Source organism: Onychomys torridus, chromosome 13, assembly GCF_903995425.1.
Source record: "Onychomys torridus chromosome 13, mOncTor1.1, whole genome shotgun sequence".
Lineage (NCBI taxonomy): Eukaryota > Metazoa > Chordata > Mammalia > Rodentia > Cricetidae > Onychomys > Onychomys torridus.
The window spans coordinates 13550863-13570960 of NC_050455.1; the positions used below are offsets into that span (position 1 = coordinate 13550863).

The 20098-nt window shown below is 43.7% G+C and overlaps 1 protein-coding gene across 15 annotated transcripts in view; it reads left to right on the forward strand.

Moving 5' to 3' along the window:
- The window catches only part of Dtna (dystrobrevin alpha), a 363615-nt gene extending 344259 nt beyond the window's left edge, over positions 1-19356 (forward strand). For 10 of the 15 annotated variants that reach the window (XM_036204648.1, XM_036204655.1, XM_036204658.1 and 7 more), the window contains 6 exons: positions 2834-2993; positions 6190-6279; positions 6858-7023; positions 10893-11025; positions 13200-13248; positions 15462-16255. In XM_036204648.1, coding sequence (XP_036060541.1) covers positions 2834-2993; positions 6190-6279; positions 6858-7023; positions 10893-11025; positions 13200-13217 — 567 coding nt within the window. In that variant the 3' untranslated portion in view covers positions 13218-13248; positions 15462-16255. Of the gene's footprint in view, positions 1-2833; positions 2994-6189; positions 6280-6857; positions 7024-10892; positions 11026-13199; positions 13249-15461 lie in introns of all 15 variants that reach the window. The other 5 variants (XM_036204660.1, XM_036204661.1, XM_036204662.1 and 2 more) reach the window with 3 other exon arrangements.
- Positions 19357-20098: the final 742 nt, after the last annotated feature.

The window sequence follows — 20098 nt, forward strand, 5'->3', positions numbered from 1 at the left end:
TTCCCGCCCCCAGTCACCAATCCCTCCCATGACTGAAGTCTATTTGTGAGGAAGACAGACAAGAGAAGTCCAGGAGTGCTTCTCAAGCCCTAACTTGGACAAGGTGCACAGGAGGGGTAGCCAGCACCTGACTAACATCTATTTCTGTGATGGACACTCCACCAGCCATGGTTCATAAAGAGTTCTGCAGCCCAGAGGACTCAGAGTCCCTGGGCTCAGCAATGGGCCCAGCTACTGTTCACTGCCTCTCCGAGGTAGTCATTTTTGCTCTCAGAACCCTGAGATCCACAATTGCATACCTAGGGTGGTGATAACCACTTCACAGGTCATGAGGAAAGATCCACAGGCTGTAGGTAAAACCCTTTGGGCAGGAGGATGTTCGGCTCCACAGAGAAATGATTCATCATTGACACGGGAGCTTGAAGTGCAAGGTTAGCTCAGACGCAGAAGGTTTCAAAGAAAGGGGGCTGAGCTGCTGGTTTCTGGAAAACCCAGGCCCCTCTTTGAGCAGGCTGAGGAAAGCAGGCAAGCATCAGCACACAACTGCCTCTGCCCGAGCCTGGAAAGACCATTGCAAACAGGTACTGTTACAAGTGTAAGACGAATCCATAGCCCATGGGGCAGCACACGAGTTCCATGCCATGCTCTGGTTTGCCTTGATTTTGTTTCTGAATTTTCTTCGCTTTATAGATTTGACAATGATGTATGCTGCTGAGCCCTGGAGAGCTAACAGCATGGCATTTTACAGGAATGGTGTGTGGGTGTGTGTGTGGTGGGGGTGGGGTGCTTAACTGCAAACAGCCGAACCCAAAGCAAAAGTCTAAATAGAATATTTCAGAGCAGTGCTCTCCTGCTGCAGGTCTAAGAGTGTGAACAGGTAGGCAATTTCTCTCTGGCTTCTTCTGTAAAAAGAGTTCTCACTCTGGCTGGCCAAAGTCGACAGACTGGGAGGGAACTGCTAAGTGTGCGTGGTCGGCTACATGTGTACTCCACGGTCTCCCTGCATGTTTTCCATGCATGTTTGACTTTCTACTAATTACTGAAACCAGGAGTCTGTTTTCAAGGACCTCATTGTAAAAACAAAGCTTTAAAATTCAAGGTCTCACACCAAAGATCTCAACGCAGAAATAAGTGTTCTAGTTGGTTTTACTCTTTTATTTTTTACTCCTTTCTAAATCCTGCTGATCTCACTCTTCTGCTAAACTGCAGCCCTGTTAAGAGGTCTAGAGAAAAGGGTGTTGCCCTCAGAAAGCAGTAACCAAAAATTAGAGACCACAGCCTTTGCAAATCAAAACCTCGAGGAGATAGCACCTCATTGTACAAAGAATGATGATTTTAAAAAGACAAAAGCTGACAAGTGTGGGCAAGGATTCAGAAAGAAGAGAACACTGTTGGTAGGAATGTAAATTAGTACAGCCATTGTAGAAAATAGTAGGTTAGAACTGCCCTGGGAGTCAGCGATACCACTGAGTGAATTATCCAAAGAAAATGAAGTCAGTATATCAAAGAGACATCTACACAGCCATGCCTGTCACAGTTCTGTTCACAGGAGTCAGAGATCAAAAGTGACTATCAGCTGATGAATAGATAAAGAAAATACAGTGTGTGTGTGTGTGTGTGTGTGTGTGTGTGTGTGTGTGTGTGTGTGTGCTGTAATGGACTATGATTCAGGCCACAGAAATCCTGTCATTGCAGCAACAGGGGTAGAGCTGAAGATGATATGTTAGGTAAAATAAGTCTGGTACAAAAAGACAAGCCCCACATAAGCTTACCCATGTGTGAAATATAAATATAAGTTGATGCTAAGAGATGAGAGAGTAGAGTAGGACTTCTCCAAATCTGGGGAGAGCAGAGCAAAGGAAATGACGGAGGACATGTTGAAGGGTGGGCACCAAGATGCAGTTAGACAAGAGGAAGACTCTCTGGCATGCTTCTCCTTGGTAGGAGGACTACAAATAACCACAGTGTGCTCGTCATTTCCAAGGCAGCCATAAACTTGAGTGAGAGCAAGGGCAGAGGGGTACATGGGAAGAAGGGAAAAGGGGGGTCAAATAATATAACCACATTATAATTTCCAAAGACAAAAACTTATTTTTAAAAGCCAGAAGAAAGCATTTTGAATGTTTTTATCATGAAGAAATAATAGACACTTGGGGAGGAAGATACATTCAACTGGGGTTGAACATGCATGATATGTACATACGTCAAATCATTAGTTAAATTTGGTTAATGAAGGAAAGAATCAAAGACAGCAAGATTTCTTTTTCCTGCTTCCCCATTCAGATCGCTGATTTGCGGAGTAATTTCATAATGCCAGCTTTTATTATAAAACAGAGATTAAGTAATGTAGATCTCAATGCAGTTACCTTAGACAATATGAAAGATTGTGAGACATGGTCTGAGTTGTGCCTAAAGATGAGACCAAAGCAGGTTGGAAATTAGGGAACAAACGTACCATTATCAGTACTGAAGAGTCTCCTAATCCACGTTGAAGACTTTCTCCTGTGTGTCTTTTATTCTATGTAGGACACACTTCCCAGAGAAATATACACACCTTGCAACTATTTGTTTAACAACAGCTTTGTGGCAAGGACAAAGATATCATATTGTAGAACAGTCTGTATGAACACACACTTCAGATTATGTATGATAGCTCCCTAAGACAGTTGAGACCTGCAGACAGGTTTAGGGGAGTCTCCTTGGTTTCCTGAGGTTTGCTCCTGTTTTGGAATGTTGTCATCACCATTTTTTTAACGTGGGACCTGAGACTTTAGAGAAGGTATAATGGGCATTTCTTGTGAAAGTAAACTAATGATATGTCTTGTTTCTGCAGACCCAGGGGGCAGGGTCCCCTCGCTCTTCCCCCAGCCACACCATCAGCAGGCCAATTCCCATGCCCATCCGGTCAGCATCTGCCTGCTCCACACCAACGCACACTCCTCAGGACTCCCTCACTGGGGTAGGGGGAGATGTGCAAGAGGCATTTGCACAGAGTAAGTACCCTCTCCTTTACTGTGTTCTGCTTGTGCCTGGCAAACAGTTCACCAAGATCCATTGAGCAGTAGGTAATCAAAAGTCATCACAGCTACATGTGGACACTGGCGTCAGCATCCAACCCTCTGGCTTCTCAGGGCCACATTAGTCATCTACAAAATTTATGCTTGAAAGACTGTAGAGTCAGGTTACAAAGAAAACCTCATAATGTTTCAGTAAGTTTGTAGCTTGGGCTTGTGCTGCGGTCACAGCTATCCTGAGCTGCATGTGACTTCCAGATTACGGGTTGGTCATCCCTGCTAAGGAGTCCTATATCTTCTGTCAGAGCCTGGCATTTTAGAAAGCCACCTGGTGCTCTTCCTTGCTTTACTGTTTGGCCTTCTTTTAGCTTCTGTTGCCCTGCCCCACTTTTTAGTAAATCTTGGAGTCTCAGGCACAAGAACTCCTTTACAACATTTCATGAAGACATTATAAATTCAATCCATCCTGCTACTCTTATTTCATGTCATCATCAAAAAAATCAAGATAAAGATTAAATAATCCCAACTTTGAGGTGATGGAAGACAAGTCATCATTTTGCAGATTTTGCATTGAGATGCTCTGTAGAGTTGTGTCCTGGCTTCTGTAATCAGAGCTACCAAGCTAAGACTGTATGGTCAGAAGAAAAGAACACAGCTAGTGACCAGCCTTCTCCACAGAGGACACCTGTCTCTGATTCTTTCCCCACTGATAGATAAAAATTTGACAAAAACAGCAGAAGAGATAAAGCACTTCTTTTATCTCACAGGTTGAGGTGGGGTAGTCAAGGCATCAGGAGCTTAAAGCAACTGGTCACACCCTGGCCACAGTCAGGAAGCAGGCAGTGAACATATGCATGCTGGTATTACATCACTCTCCACTTTATACAGCCTAGGATCCCCTTTTCAGGCAATGGCCCCAACCACTATTAAAATGAGTCTTCCCACATCAATTTAAAAAAAGATCAAGATAACTGTAGATGGAGTGTTCCTGTTCCCCAGCTGCTCTCAAATCAATACTCAGAGACTTAATGTTAATTACAAATACTCAGTTGATAGTTCAGGCTTGTTACTAGCTAACTCTTACAGTTAAATTAACCCATATTTCATAGCTATGTTTTGCCACATGGCTTGGTACCTTTTCTCAGTATGGTATGTCCATTTTGCTCTCTCTGCATCTGACTCTTCCGACTCCACCGTTCTTCATCCTAGCATATTCTCTGTCTCAGGCTGTCTCACCCAATCCCTTCTTGCCCAGCTATCAGCCAATCAGCTTTTTATTAACAATGAGAGTAATACATATTTACAGTGTACAGAATGATTATTCCACAGAAGATAACCCCTCACAAATATTCTATATGGCTAATTTAATCTAGATAATCCTTCACAAGTGTGCCTAAAAGTCCATTTCTAGGGTGACTCTAGTTTTGTCTAAAAAGTAACACTAACCATCATAGGCACCCCCAACCAAGTGATTTCAGTCTTCCTCTTTCTATCATTTTACAAATTTATAGCTATTGAGAAATCCCCTTCCTGTGAGTCTTTCCAATCAGGCCAATTTCATTGCTAGAAGCAACCACTACTAATGCATAGGCTCTTCCCAGCATTTTTTCTATGTATAAATAGCTGTGTTTATGTATGTTTATAGTTCATAGATTCTTCTTCCTTCACACAAATTAGACTGTGTGTTGCACCTTGGTCTGCAATTTACCTTTTCTTTACATTAGAAATATATTATGAATATCCTCTAAATAGCCAGTTGATGATCTATGGGAGGAAAGCATTGGACTGGCTACTTTAAATCAAAGAAAAACATTTTAAAAAAAAAAGACAGAAACCAAATAATAGATTCCAAGGAACCATCTCTGGTATGTGTGCTAATCAAATAACTTCAGCTACGCATAAAAACATGGAGGCATTCCTCCCAAACAAAAACAGATGAAGGGAATCAGCAGACAGAAGAAGTATAAATGGCCAACAAAGGAAAGATGTGTGACCTCACTAGTGATTGCAGAAATAGACATTTTAATCAGAATCATCATTTGCCTAGCAGTATTTTTAAAATGTTTTTTGACATCAGCCATGTCTAAGGATAGCAACCATGTGTGGAAACAATCCCTCTCATCCATCATGTACGGGGATAAAATGTTAACACATTTTAACGGGCAAAGCTAACAGACTGTTTTCCTCTATAGTGGAAAATGGAGGCTCCATGTCAAGTTTCTTCAAAGCATGACTATCATGCAAGAGCTAGCTACCTATGTAATCCACAAAATATGTTTCTTTTTTAATTTTTTTAGAAAGGAAAATGTTCTTCATCTAAATCAGATTTTAAAGACCTGCAGTATGTAATCTGCTGATGATATTATGGTTAATGTTTTCACTTAGTCTCTTTGATTTTCTGATTTAAATATATTTATTATTTTCGTCATTTGATCTTACTTTATGTAACGTGAGAAATTACAATGGTATATCACCTACAGGCAGCCCCTAGCCAACGAAACACTCATGCTATGTACCTTTTTTTTAAGTGGCATATTTGGAATCTTCCGAAAATACTATGGTAATTAATACTCAACTCCATCTCCACCTTCCCCACTCCCATACCACCCTACAAATACCCATTTAACCCTTAGTGTGCCTGATATGTAAGAATAATCTTTTCTGCCATGGACTACCTTCCAGCAATGGAAGTCCAGGTTAAGGTACATCATCTGCCCAGCACCTTAAGAGCAGAAGCCAAAGTCCTTACCCCTTCTCCATTTTCTGGGAGTATTCAGTACATGGTGTCCCAATCTCAAAAGGCATCAGTCCTGGAATGGAGATCACTGGAAACCCCAGTAGGGAACAGAGCCTGTGCTGGCAGAGGGCAGGCTCCAGTGTGCTCAGCCACCAGGCTGGGACCACAACTGCTTGGAAACTACAACTCTCCTGGCAATGTGGGTTGTCCTCAGTAGGGCGTCCACACCTTCTGATTCTCAGGGAGTAATGAAGCTTGTGCCAGGTCACCATGCTGATCCCTCTCATTTCCAAAACCTCCAAGTTGGAATAACAAACTCTACAAACCTCGTCATTCTCTGGGTCTTTTTACCTCAGGAGGAGGTGAGAGACAAGCAACTTAAAACTGGTTGTGAAGGAAAGGCTGTAACAGTTTTAAATTGTTGCTTCTTCATTGAAGGTTCAAGAAGGAATTTAAGGAATGACTTGCTAGTGGCGGCAGATTCCATCACTAACACCATGTCCTCTCTGGTGAAAGAGCTGAATTCAGGTGTGTTTCAGTGTCCTCTCACTTGGGGGCTTGTTGTGGAAGGGCCCTTATGCTCAGCGTCCCTGTTGAAGACCTAATCATTGTCAAATGTAGAAGATTTTTGGCGTTTTAATGGAAATTTTAAATTTATATGTATGCATGTATGTGCCTGCACATGTGCGTGTATGGATATGTGTGCCTGTGCACATGCTTTGTCTATGTGGAAGCCAGACAAGGGATTCTGATCCCCTGGAGCTTGGGTTGTAAATGGTTATGAATCTCCCAACATGGGTGCTGGGGATGGAACTCTATCTTCTACAGCAACAGACAGCACTCTCTACCACTGTGTTACCTCTCCAGCCCTGAATAAAGAAAGAAAATGCTGTATACGAAACTCTTTCATAGTTAATTCTATTCAGTATCAACTCTCAATTTAGGAAAAAAAAAAAAACTGGCTGGTGTCAGACACACTGACGTTGCTTCATGTGGGACCTGGGGACTTGTTTCTAGGCCCTCAGCTTCCTGGGGAGCCTAGGCCTTTACTTTTGGGTCAAAAGCTTCCTAAGTGGTCACTCTCTGTGTCTTCCATTGCCCACTAGAGGTGGCAAGTGAAACAGAAGGCGCTGTGGAGTCTGAATTTGCAAGAACTCAGTTTGAAGGTCTGGTTCCATCGCCAACCTCTGAAAAGGCTTTTCTAGCCCAAATTCACGCCCGAAAACCTGGGTACATTCATAGTGGAGCTACAAGAACCATGCACGGTGACATGTGAGTATCCTGTTCTTGGGGCATTTTCTCGGGTGCAGAGCAATTTGTGGGTGGCCTCTAGAAAGTTGAAAAAAAAAACACTGAAAGGGCACAGTTCCCCTTGAGGTGGAAGGGAGCTGCATTTAAGTTTGGTACTGGGAGCTCTTCCTTCTTAACAATTTCCAGAGAGTATCAGTGACCTAAAACAATGAGTGCTTAATGAAAGCGTTGCTCACCTGAGGCAGACATACTCCAGTAAACTTTCTGTAAGTCAAAAACACATCTAATGCAACTAAGCCATAGTTTGTTGTGGCCTAGCAACACTGGTACCACACTGTAGGGTGTCAAGCATTACCCTTCTGACCCATGTGGCCAACAGAGGGCCGCAACTTCTTGATGATGCCAAATCACAAAACGGTATCATACACATATTGCTAGTTTGTGGGAGATACTAATTCAAGACTCAAAGTATGGTCTCTAGTGAATACATATCACATTTGGATCATGGTAAAATTGGAAACAAACCCTAAGTCACACGTCACTTGTAGTAAATAAGAGGGAAAGCATTCTCCCAGGCCACATATGCCACTTCGGAAGCAAAGTCATCTTGTCTTCTGACTTTACTACTTAGGGAACAGTCATGATGCTAGAATGGCATTGGAGAGAAGTCATTAAACACACAGAATCTCTTTATAAAGGAGCCCAGTTTGATCGACTCATCAAATATGTATAAAATTGTCCTTCAGAAACTGTTTGCAGAGGTTGTTATCACAAATAGCTGGGGATTATTTCCTCTATATGAGTAAAAGTCACACATGGGCAAGGGGCAGCTCCCCAAGCACTGGTGGCCCTGAGTTCCAGAGGCTCAGGGCGTGGCTTACAGATTCCAATGTGTCTGGCTCCAAGCCTTGAGAACTAAAGTCTCCACACTAAGTATCAGTGCTCAGGGGCTATAGTGAAGCTTCCTGAGCTTGAAGTCGGATTTTTGACCCATGACAACGCTCGCAAAGTGTAGTCCTCGCAGCCGTGGCTCCTGCCGTCGTCTCTTCACAACTTCTCGTCTTGTAGACTTCAGCTTCTCCGCTGTCTGTCTTCCTCTCAAAGCTCTCCACCATTTTTTCTGATCTTAGTTCTGCACAGCCCTCTGCCCATGGTCATTTTCTGGAACTCTTCAGATGCCTCCTGGTGTTACAGCCTGGCGTTTTGAACATTGCAGCCAGAGCCTCAGCTCCTGGTGACTCCCTCCAACTCTTCAGTCACCTCTTTATTATTGCTACCATTACAGGGTTGGGCTCTTTATGTAACCAATACAGCACATCCTACCTATGACAGAACCATAAGTAGGCAAAAGACCATTCAGGAGAAGCATATATTGGGATAATGCCATAGACCAGAAGACTCTGACAGGAAAGACTATCTATATACATACAAACATGCGTGTGCGCATGCGCGCGCACACACACGCATGTACATATGTCTCTCAAACCTGACTTATGAGCCAATCACAATCCTGCAATTGCAGCAAGCATCGGCTTTTTGCTGGGTCATGGGACAGGCTGTCCCCTCCCCCTCCTGAGTAAATAAATACTGCTGTCAGTTGAGCCGGTATTGAGTGTGACAGAGTGTGACAGAGTTCATAGAATAGAGTCTTCCGAAGCCACGGGGAGTTGCCTAGAATCTGTGTGACTGCACCAAGGACTCTGAAGACAGGAACTCCCGGGCTCTCACAGCTCCTGTGGTTGCAGAAGGTCTTGGCTGCTGGAGTGGTGTTCCTTCAGAGTAACGACTTCCAGAATTGCAGTCTGCCCACTTGCCAACGATGCTGCTGCTTGGCTGGTGGCCCCCCACGTAAGGCATAAGGGCAGGGTCTGGTGGCTGTCCTTCAGAGGGCCACACAGCCTATTTCCAACAGTTTTGCTCATTCACAGCAGAAAAAGTGAAGACTGCATTAACATTCCTAACGGTATTGAAGAATGTGTGACTGCGTTGGCTCCTCTCATCCGTCCCCCTACCTGAATAGGTCTGTGCTATCGGACCGAAGCAAGCAGCATCAGTGGCATCCCCACTAGGCTTGCTGTGACCCTCCATCAGCAGAGGAAACCAAGGTTGTCTTTAAGGGCAAATTCGGGGCCTAGCTGAAGAGCCCAGAGAGAGAGGGAGGGAACAAAGTGAGAGGAAGGGAGAGAAGGAAGCGGGGTGTTGGGGGCTAGAGTGCTGATAAATGTGGGCAAGGGCTGGAAGCCCGAACATCACAGCAGAAGGATAACACTTCATGTGACAAGTACTTCACACTCGTCTACAAAATAAACCGGCTGTTTTTCAGACCCAATGATGAAACTAACCAGAAGTCCTGCTGGTGTTCTGGCTCTCGTTCTAAGTAGTGAGTGAAAGGCCAGACGTAACAGAGTTGTAAAGAGACCTGGTTTTGAGAGCCAGCTGCGGATCAGCGGCCTGCTAGGGCCCGACCAAATCGCGGCACCATTTAAGATGGCGGTGTGTGACTCGTTCTAGTTTTAGTTTGCTTTCTTGTCCTTTCCTATAAAACTCAGAATTGTTTGATATGTAATTCAAAGTGGTGAACTGACATTTTTTTAGTAAATAAATATATATACATACCGTTTTATTATTATGTATTTTATAGTAGCTATGTAACACATCTTTACCCCAGTCCTAAAACTCAAGACTATGAAAGGCCTCCTCACTTCTGACCAGCTCCCCTTTGGTCACCAGGGACCAGAACCAGCTTCCAGCAAGTGATCTGGTAGTTGAAAATGGGGAGCTCCTATTAGCCTCATCGACTCTTTTAGGTTGGCCCTAAACCTCCAAGAATAAAATGCCCCATAGATAAGATAAACATGAACAATGACATTTAATGTCCATCCCCAAAACCTCTCTTGAACCCAGCTTTTCATTTTGGAAGGTGTTTTACTGTCAACACTGCCTTTTAAAAAAAAAAAAAAGTGCTGTTTTAACCCCAACAACGTAGTTTGATTTAGTTAGTGAGCCTGTGTTCGGCCCGGTAAGTCCTTTACACATGGGAGGAATGGGTGGAAAAAGCCCCGTTACTGAATGAGGTCAATCTTATTTGCTTATTTCATAATGAAACTGAGCAATGCAAATGGCTTTTCAGATTTGGGGCTAGTAGAAATTTGTAAGGTCAAGAGCTATGGTGTGGTAGCCTAGCATCAAGTCACTGGTATTAGAAGACTTACCGTACCGTAAAGTGTGTTTACATTTAGATACATAAGCTCAAGTGTGCATGCATGTATGCGTGCGTGTGTGCGTGTGCGTGTGCGTGTGTGTGTGTGTGTGTGTGTGTGTGTGTGTGTGTGTGTGTGTGTTTAAGTATGTATGTAGTACAATTCAAAGAGAGTTAAATGCCCACATTTCCTTAAGCATTATTTCACTAGAGGGCTCACTTGCCTTTCAGAAAGGAAAAAAAAAAATCTCATGTTGTGAAACTATACAATACCTCTAAAGACAGATCTGCCTTATTTAAGATTGTAGAACATTTTAAGGACTAGCGTTCCTGTATGTCCTATAAAAACATAAATGGCCAATGACTTCCTCACTAGGTTTGATTAAAATAAAACATTTTAATCACAAATTTCTCCAAACTTCTCTCTCTCTCTCTCTCTCTCTCTCTCTCTCTCTCTCTCTCTCTCTCTCACACACACACACACACACACACACACACACACACACACACACACACACACACACACACACACGCACGCATTCTGTTTTGTTTTCTTTTGAATCAAAGAAGACATGAAGGTGAACTGGGGACTCAAGGAAAACACAGGAAGGAAGATATCGAGACACAGCACAGGAATCCACCTACTTTTCTCTGTTAAGACTGTTTCCAAACTCCTCATGTTTTTTCCCAGCGTCCCAGAAGACGGGGATTCTTACGTCCAACCCGAGGATGAGAACTACGAGAACGAGTCTGTGCGGCAGCTGGAGAGTGAGCTGCAGATGGAGGAATACCTGAAGCAAAAGCTGCAGGATGAAGCCTTCCAGGTACAGGAGGCAGCAGCAACCCTGCCCCTCCCCGCAGCCCTCCACACCTGGGTCCTTCCCATTCCTTGAAAACACAGGCCTTCCTCCCTCTTTCTTCCCTACTTTTCCAGAATATTCTGCTGGTATTCCTCTATCCATGCGATGTTTTTAGATGCCTCTTGTAGCTCTCTATTCTTCCAAATTCTGATCTGGAAAGTGAAAGGGGCCTTTGTGACATTGGCAGAATCATAATGACAACCAATCCCAATGCCTCGGGATTGTAAGAAGTCTTTTCTCCTAAGTTGAAATGTAGGGACCTGGAGAGATGGTCCTGTGAACAAAGCACTTGTAGAGCAAGTGTGAAGACTGGAGTTTGGATTTCCAGAATCTGGTAGGTGTGGTGGCCCAGCCCAGAATCCCAGCAATAAGAAGGTAAAAACAGGGGCTCCCTGGTGCAAGCACACTAGCCAGGCTAGCAGCACCAGTGAGACCTGGGTTCAGTTAGAAGACCTCAATGAATAAGGTGGAGAGCAATAGAGGGCTCCCACATGCTTGCACCAATACATGCACTGGCAAACATATGCACACGCATGCATGCATGCATACACACACACACACACACACACACACACACACACACACACACACCACATGCGAGCATATGGAAAATAGAAGCCCACATATCAAATAAAAAGTAGGAAAAAAGTGAGTTATATAAATTATATATATATATAAAATATATAACACATAGCACAAGAAAAATGAATAAACACCAATCCACTTCCTCCCCTGAATTGTCCCTGACTTCCTCGTTGCCCGCATCACATCAAACATAAGCAGGAAGGTGACAAAACTTACCGAGAAACAGTGGGGAACTGGAAGCCCCCATTCAGCAAGGCAGACACTGAAAGAAGCTGCAGTTCCCCAACCCATCTGAGAATCCACAGACCATAGTTCATGCAACTAAGAATAATATAACTACTTCCTCTTGCCAAAAGTAATGAATTTGCCGCTCAGGGCTACTCCACTGCCTGCTTCTCCACAGGTGTGTGGTTGGGCCCTGAGCCATCAGAGATGTTTTTCTGGATGAGCCCAGCTGGTCCCAGCCCCAGAGGGTTATTGTTTTCCTATCACACTTTTTGTCTAGTGGCCACAGAAGCTTTTTCCACAGTCTTGGGTCACCAGTGGCCCTCTCTCACTCTGTCAGTGAAGGACAGAGAATCAGTGAGAGCCAACTGGGTCTGGCTCCTGTGTTATGTGCAGAATGAGCCTTGAAATGTTCCCAAGAGGACTGTGGCAGCAGAGAAACAGATCCCCGAGATCATCTGAACAAAGTGTTGCTTCAAATGTGCTGTAGCCCTTTCAGCCTAGCAGCTGCCTTTCAGAGATAGTGAAATTCTTTCTCAAGCCATTTCAAAAGGAAGAAGGAAAATATTTAGTGTGTAGAGATACAAACGCGTTCACCTGATTACAAAGCCATGGTGAGCTCGTTCTCTGTGCCTTCTGGAGCTCATCCATAGAAAGGAACCAGCCTTGTATGAGGCCGGCTGGGAGTCTCTGGGAAGCCTAAGGGGTAGTATCCCAAATGCATCTCATGTGGGTCTGCAGAAGGGGAACAGAAATGTGGCTGGATCATCAACATCTGAGTTGGGCTGTTGGAGAGGCCTGCCAGGCCCTGTTCTTCAAGCTCATCTTCCGTTTCTGGGGTTCAGTGACAACAGTCACTGTAAGTCTAGATTTTTTTTTTCAGGTGACTTTTCTCCAGTCTATAACAAATATTAGATTCTTAATAAATTATTAGCTAATGTCACATGAGTAAAGTGAAGGGGGGGGGCGCGTTCTATGAATGGCTGTAACAGGATCTAACTGGATCTAACTGGAATTTTTGCCATGCCCGGTAAACCTCTGGTTCCTCTCTCTCCTTGCCTTTCCGTGCTTGATGGTCTCAAGGAAAGGAGTGGGGGAGTGTGCTCTCACTCAAATGAGTATCCTGGAGCACAGTGGAGTGATTTACTTCAAGGGCTGTGTAAGCCGAAGGTTGGTGACAGGATGGATGGAATGCATCTGTCGTTCTCTGGACTCTCTCCCTCTCTGTGTGTCTCTGCGCATGGCTTCCAGCCAAATAATTCACCAGCTTGACGGCCTCACTGACTTGACATGTCACCTCTCTTGTTTGTGTCCTTTGTCACCCACAGGTCAGCTTGCAAGGTTGAATGCAATGTCCTTTTCTCACTCTCCTCTCAAGTAAGTACCCTGTTGTTTGGGAGGAAGCATGGACACTGTAGGCTGAGCTGTGACAACTCTTAGCCTAAGCTCACGGTCACTCTTTCCACGTGATGTAGTTTATGCCTTCCCTGCTGCTATCAGAGCGGTAACTCCAAGCACAGAACTCATTGTCATCCTATGTCAATCCCCCAGACATTCTGAAGTTGACTTTTTACTTGTTAACTAGAAAAGTTGTCACAGAAAACTTCCGTGGCACCTGAGGTGCAACCAGACTCTCTGTGGCCACATCATCAATGGCATCAGAGAAGGGAAAGATCAAGCTACCTCAACATCTCTAGATGTCAGCTCCTTAGTCCCCAAAGAACCTATATGTCCACTGTAGCAAGGGACAACACTATCAAAGAAAAAAAATCCTGTGGCCTTGTGTTTTGAGGGTGACTAATTCAAACCCACTGAGGAGTTCAGTGTGATAAAAGGCAACTTAAGGTGTTATTTGGGTTATTTCATCCCACTCTAAAGATTTACCTAATAATCCCACTTGTACTTCATGATATTGTAACTACCTCACACACAGGAGGTGGGCACGTGGGGTATAGTTTGAAAGAGTTTGACACACCACAATTAGCTGTGGACATACACATGTATGCATACCTACACAGGCTTCAGATCCCATGAAGTCTTGGGGAGCTGCTTCAGTGCTCACAGAAGTGTAGTAGAGCCATAGGACTCAGAATGACTTTGTTATTTCAACTTTTATAAACAGGCCAAGACTCAGCTCCCTGCAAGGACAGTGGGACCCACTGTCCCTTAAGTCTAGATGGCTTCTTTAGCTCCACTTTACGGCCATTTGGTGGTCCCTCATCACAGTCTAAGTCAGTGCATTTCCTACAGCAGTTGGGACTTGTGTCTAATGTAGTTACATAATCCTTCCCAACTGTGGAATCACATGAGTCTACCGTGTAGCTGATAATGCACTTGGCCAACCCCAGATGCTAATTTTAGCGATGAACATATTTCTTCAGCTTCAAGTAGCAATGGATACATGCTAGCTCAAACACTACAAACTTCCTAGCTCCGCCCCCAGGTTCCCATCAAATGAATATGATGGTGCTGATGGGACAGACCTTCTGAGCTCTAAGAAGGGATCTTACAACCACACTCTGGTCGCCCTCCCTTGCATTTGAAAATGTGACACCACACCCTCTCCTAATTCACGATGACTACAGTGAAAAATATTCCCAGGAGCTGTTTCTGAAAATATTCACTCCAAGTATAACCAATCCAGTCCCAAAGGAAAAGGCCTTTCTTAATAGCAGCACTTTCTTTCTCTTAGCTTCAACAATTTAGTCATTTTTGTTCTGTGTATTATTTAAACATCAGGGGCTTTTTCTTAGAAAACATTCACTTATTTAAGGTAATAAAATGGCCTTGCTATAAACCCACAGAGAAATTGTATCAATGTTCTCTTTGTACCTAAAAGCCAATTTTTTCATTTTTTTTCTTTTTTGGAAATTTGGTAGTGAGAAATGAAACAGGTGTGCCCTTTGTTATTTACTACAGAGATACTCTGACTAGAGAGCATTCTGCAGGAGCCTAAACACAAACCAGCCTGTTGCTAAATCAGTTAGTTAGACAAAATACATTTACAGTCTTACAGAGTGCTACAAAAAAGTAACATTTTACCTTATAATGCTTTATGATGCTTGTAATGACGTCTATACAGTTATAGTTTTAGAACTACCTGTGTGATTAGTATGTTCTTGTTTGGACTTTCTGACTATACGGCAATCCCAAAATTATCCCAAAGTACACGCCTGTCTTACACAAGGGTCTTGAAACAATTCATTGGCTCGACATCAGCCAGTCAGCTGCCGAAGTAGAGTCCTTCATGAATAAAGGCAGAATGTGGAAGTTAAGGAGCAGGCAGCATCTTCCTGTGTTCAAGTCAGGCTATGGGCCTGTTTGTAAGCCATTGTGTGTGTGCCTTTAACTCTTCGTGAGCCTCAGGTGTAACCCGGGGATCCCTTAAGGAGGGTTAATGAAGAGAACTCTAAAACATCTCTTCCAGAAGATACATAGTGTCTAAGACCTTGCTCCCTGATTTTCATAGAAAGGGAATGCCATGAGTGTGTGTGCCTGAAGGGGCTGGGTGGGGGACCCTAAGTTACTGAGCCCTAATTTAGAAACGGATTTCACCTGTTTAAAAAAAATTACACACTCCTTATTCCCAGGCAAGCTATAGTCAGACAAATGATGAAAGTAACATGACATCCGGTGATGGAGAGAGCTGTACCTACAAAGAGGAGGAAGACAGCAGCGCGGCCGCAGCCTCACCCTCGCTTGGAGAGAGGAGCCACCACATCCAGCAGCTCCAACACCCCCCTCCCCTAAGATGTGTTCCGATGCCTGTAGTGCAGCTAGCTTTCTGTTCTAAGATTTGTAGTTCATAGGTGTGTGTTTTAGAGTGGGGGGTGGGGGAGACAAGACTTCTGTTCCTAGACACTGTATCAACTCCATCTCCTGTAACATGGCTCATCCCTGGTTCAAAGCAAATATCCACAGGCTGAGAGCCTGCTGCTGTTACACCAGGCAGTAGTATTAACGAGCGTTTTAAACCTTTGCACACAATATTGAACCCGTTCAGTTTACAATGACAATATTAATACTGTTTGTAGCTAGGAGTTTCTGGATTCTTTGAGATTTTAGCAAAGACGGTTTAATTATATACTATACATTTTCAAAAAACAACAACAATCTGCAATAGGATTTGGTTTCTGAATGTCAAGACTCAGAACCCAGAAGCCAAGAAGGGTCTTTGGCCTGCCCATGTCTCCAAGTCCCTCTGAGAAATTAATTAAACCTGCCACCACCAAAAATGATGGGGTTGGGGGGAGGGGCGCATATTTCCAACTTTGGGTTGTTTTCCTTTAAGATATTCTAATGAGTCAGCCATAGAATTTAATGTAAATACTTTTTCCAAATAGATATCATATTCAAAAAAAAAAGAGAGAGAGAGAGAGAGAGACAACATTCAAATGATATAGAATCTAGTTTTTAAAATCAACACAGATCTTCTTAAAAACTGTGAACTATGTTTTTGGAATACTCGTTACTAAAGCTGTCTATAAACCACAGGTGCCATAAGATTCCCCCAACGGACTCCAGCTATCTGCATTCCCCCAGGTCCTGCTCTCCACACTGTATCCTTAGGAAGCATGTCTTACCCAGCACTGCTCATTGACAAGTTCCCTCATCGGGTAGTTCCGAGGCCTTCAGCTTTAAAAGTATGGGCTTAAAGCGCGCTTGCAGACATTCGCTCGCCCTCTGCTTTTTCTTTCTGAATGTTGATTGCCTTACCTGACCACCTGTTGTTCTGCATGCAGCCGTGCGTGGTCATGTGAAAGCAGGAGGAGACAGGCTCTTCCATGTGGTATTGGGATTTCACACTCAGTTGTTTGCTGGTGTGTGAAAGAACTCTCAAAGACAAGAGGATAAACGCCTGTGGATGGTCCTTCACGAGGCCCCTCAGTAGAGAGACCTCAAAAGGACCTCCCTTTAGTGATCCTGGGGAAAATGGAAACGAAACTGGTTATTTCAAGATCTGTTGTACAAGGAAAAGAAAGAGCCAGACACCCGCTGGCTGTCTTAAACTCGCAGCCTCTCTGGAATTCCTGGTTTTTTTCTTCTAAAAGAAAGAAGGGAATATCTTTGCAGAACAATGAGTCTCAGAATGTGTCCCTCAGACCAGCAATGTTCGAGTCACCCAAAAGTCTTAGCAATGCAGTTTCCTAGGCTCCAAACCCTACTGACCCACTGAATTCAAAACTCTTGGGTCTGGGCCTAGTGATCCATGTTTTAATCAGCCCTCCTAACAGTTCGGACGTATTCTATAAGATGGAAGTCCTTGTCCTAGCGTTCTATAACAAGGACTGAAAAAGGCCTTATCCAGACCAGGCTGTAGCTCAGTTGGTCGAGTGCTTGCCTAGCATACACAAAGCTCTGGGTTCAAACTTCCAGAGCTTTGTAAACCTGGCCTGGTAAACGGATGCCTGTGATTCTAGCACTCAGGAAATGGAGGCAGGAAGATCAGGAGGTCAAGGTCGTCCTCAGCTATGTAGTAAGTTGGAGGCCAGCCTAGGCTACATGAGACCCTGTCTTGAAGGAGCGGGGGACTGCTCAGAATAAATGAGAAATGTCCTAAGTGGACCACAGATTCAATTTGCTCACTAATGGGCAGAAGCCCCCTCCCACCCCATACACCTAGACTGTATTGAGTGGCTAAGAACTCCCTTTCTGACCCCACTGTCTTCAGAGGACTATTGGGTGTTCTTGCCTCTGCATTTGGTCAGAAACCTCCTTGGCTGCCCTTTAAACAAAATCATTTGCCTTGAGGATAGCTGAGGGTTTGATTGGCATCAGTAGAGGACCCCGCACTCTCCCTGGGTGTTCTTAGTCTATTTCTCTCCAGAAAACCCGCCTCACAAAATTCCCTGAGCACAGGCTAGCACCAAAGTTTCACAACTGCACAGTTCTCTGATTTCTTTGCACAGGTGGATTTGATTGCGGGTTTTGTTGGTATGTCTTAATGTTCATCTCTCTTCCCCTGCCCATCCTTTGTGAAATCACACCTCTCTAGATGGTGCAGGTGGCCATTGGTGCCTCATACTCAGTACTGAAAACCACTACATCTCAGATACCTGCATTCTGTCAGCTCGAATCAGAGCCACATAGTACATCAGAACTCAGACCCTGCTGGTGGCCCTCAGCCACCGACGGGACTGAGCTGACCCATGTTGTCTCTTTGGTTTTCTACATCCAAATGTGTGTCTAAGGTTGGAACCATTCTACTGAAAACCTTCCCTCTTGTCACAGCCTCCATTGCCAAGCAGCTCCATCCCATAATATAGACTCCACCGTACAAAGCCATTACAGGAACTCTGGAAACCACTACCAGTGAGCAATTTCTCACTAACCAGCCACCTTTTCTTTCTCTTAGCTCCACGTCAGCACTGAGACCAGATTCAAGCACCCCTGTCCTGTAACCGAGACAAAATGGCGTGTGTTGTTTTGGGGTTTTGTGATTGTCGGTGGGTTCCTTTCCTTGGCTCTCCAAATTTACTTTTGGGGCCTGTTCTAAATGCAAACCCAGCAGGTTTCGTCTGTCCTGTCCATTCCATTCAGCTATATCTCGCAGGGGTTGTTCTTTCTTATCCCACAACAAATTGCACATCCACATCCATCAGCACTGATGGCCTATGAATGGGCAATGGTCTAACACCGCCAAACCTCCCCCACAGCACTGTGGCCAGGAGGTGGGTGAAATCTACTGTACAGGATTCAGGAATTGGTTGTGGTTTGTCGGGATGGAAGTTGGGGTAAGTCTGGTTGGTCAGAGGGAGACGTGTTGGAGATTATGAAGATGGATTATTGGATGATCTACAATAAGGCAGGGAAGGTTCATTTGTAAGTAGTAATGTGAACTGAATTGCATTAAGATTGTGGCCTTTGTGTGATATATATTATGTATTTTCTTATATGCATGAGCCAAACTGTTGCGATATAATTTAGCATTGGTGTCTGCTCTTATTTTGACCATCTTCGTCCACCATTATTAGTTCTTGGCTGTTAAGTGTAGATAGATCTTGTAAATATGGCGACCTTTGGTTGCTGAGTTCACTTTGGTTCAATTCCACACAAGGAACCACACACAAAGAACTCCACTGTGTCCTCAGAAGACAGGGCACTTTTACCTTGAACCAAAAAAAGGAAAAAAAAAATCGGAAGCATTCATTGTATCTTGAAGCTAATTAACATAAGACATTTTAAATTGTGACTACTACAATTTGACCCCATTTGAAATAACCGATTCAGAAACACTAAAGATTTCACAATATTCAGTGGTATTGTAACAAAACTACTATAATATGTTGTTTTGTTTTGTTGATATTGCTGTTAAGTATTGTTTTGTGTGTGTGTGTGTGTGTGTGTGTGTGTGTGTGTGTGTGTGTGTGTGTATGAGAACCTCCTGGGGACATGTTATATTTTGAAGTGATTAAACTATTTAATTGTGTGTCTATATTTTGGAATGGAATTATTTCTTCATTAAAAATGTTTTTTAAAACACTACTATCTTGTGTTGTTGTTCTTTTTCCCCCCTTGATTTTAATGGACTTTTCTTACAGCAACATGGAATCTTCTCAAAGAAGGGAAACAAGTCTGTTCCAGCACACAGAACATGAACCACTGGTGGAATGTTGGACAACTAAAGCAAATAGTTCCCATATTCCCATTAAGAAAATACAAAAAAAAAAAATTTTTTATAAATGCTAAAAACCAAATTCTAAACTGTGGCATAATGGATGATATTCCTAATCTGCTCATTAGGCTACTATGTTTTGCCCAGGCTCCCTGCCATAGATGTTTAGAGTAGCTGAGCAGATAGATACAAAATCCTTGAGTTAGACAGGCTTCCGTTTGCTCATAACCATTCCTGCACTCACTTGCACCTCTAGAGAGCAAGTCTGATGTCAGAAATTGCCTTTTGAGAGTGAGCAGTTCATTCCCTTTGATTGTATTGTTGAGCCATAAAGCACTGAAAATTGTATGTGCGCTCACTTTATTTTAAAGAAAACATTAAAAATATCAGATGCTTATGGATCAAGTTACATAACAAATTTGTTGTTTCCTCTTTCCCATGCTAACCGCTTTAGTCTTGGACAGAGCAAAGCATGTGATATAATGCAGGTCACACATACTTTGCACCTCTGGAGCCACTGTCTTGGGTGCCCAAGTTTCCAAATAATGCCTGTGGTTGACCCTTTCACTTCCTGGTGGCTGGCTGGCCATTGGGACATAAATGGCCTTAAGA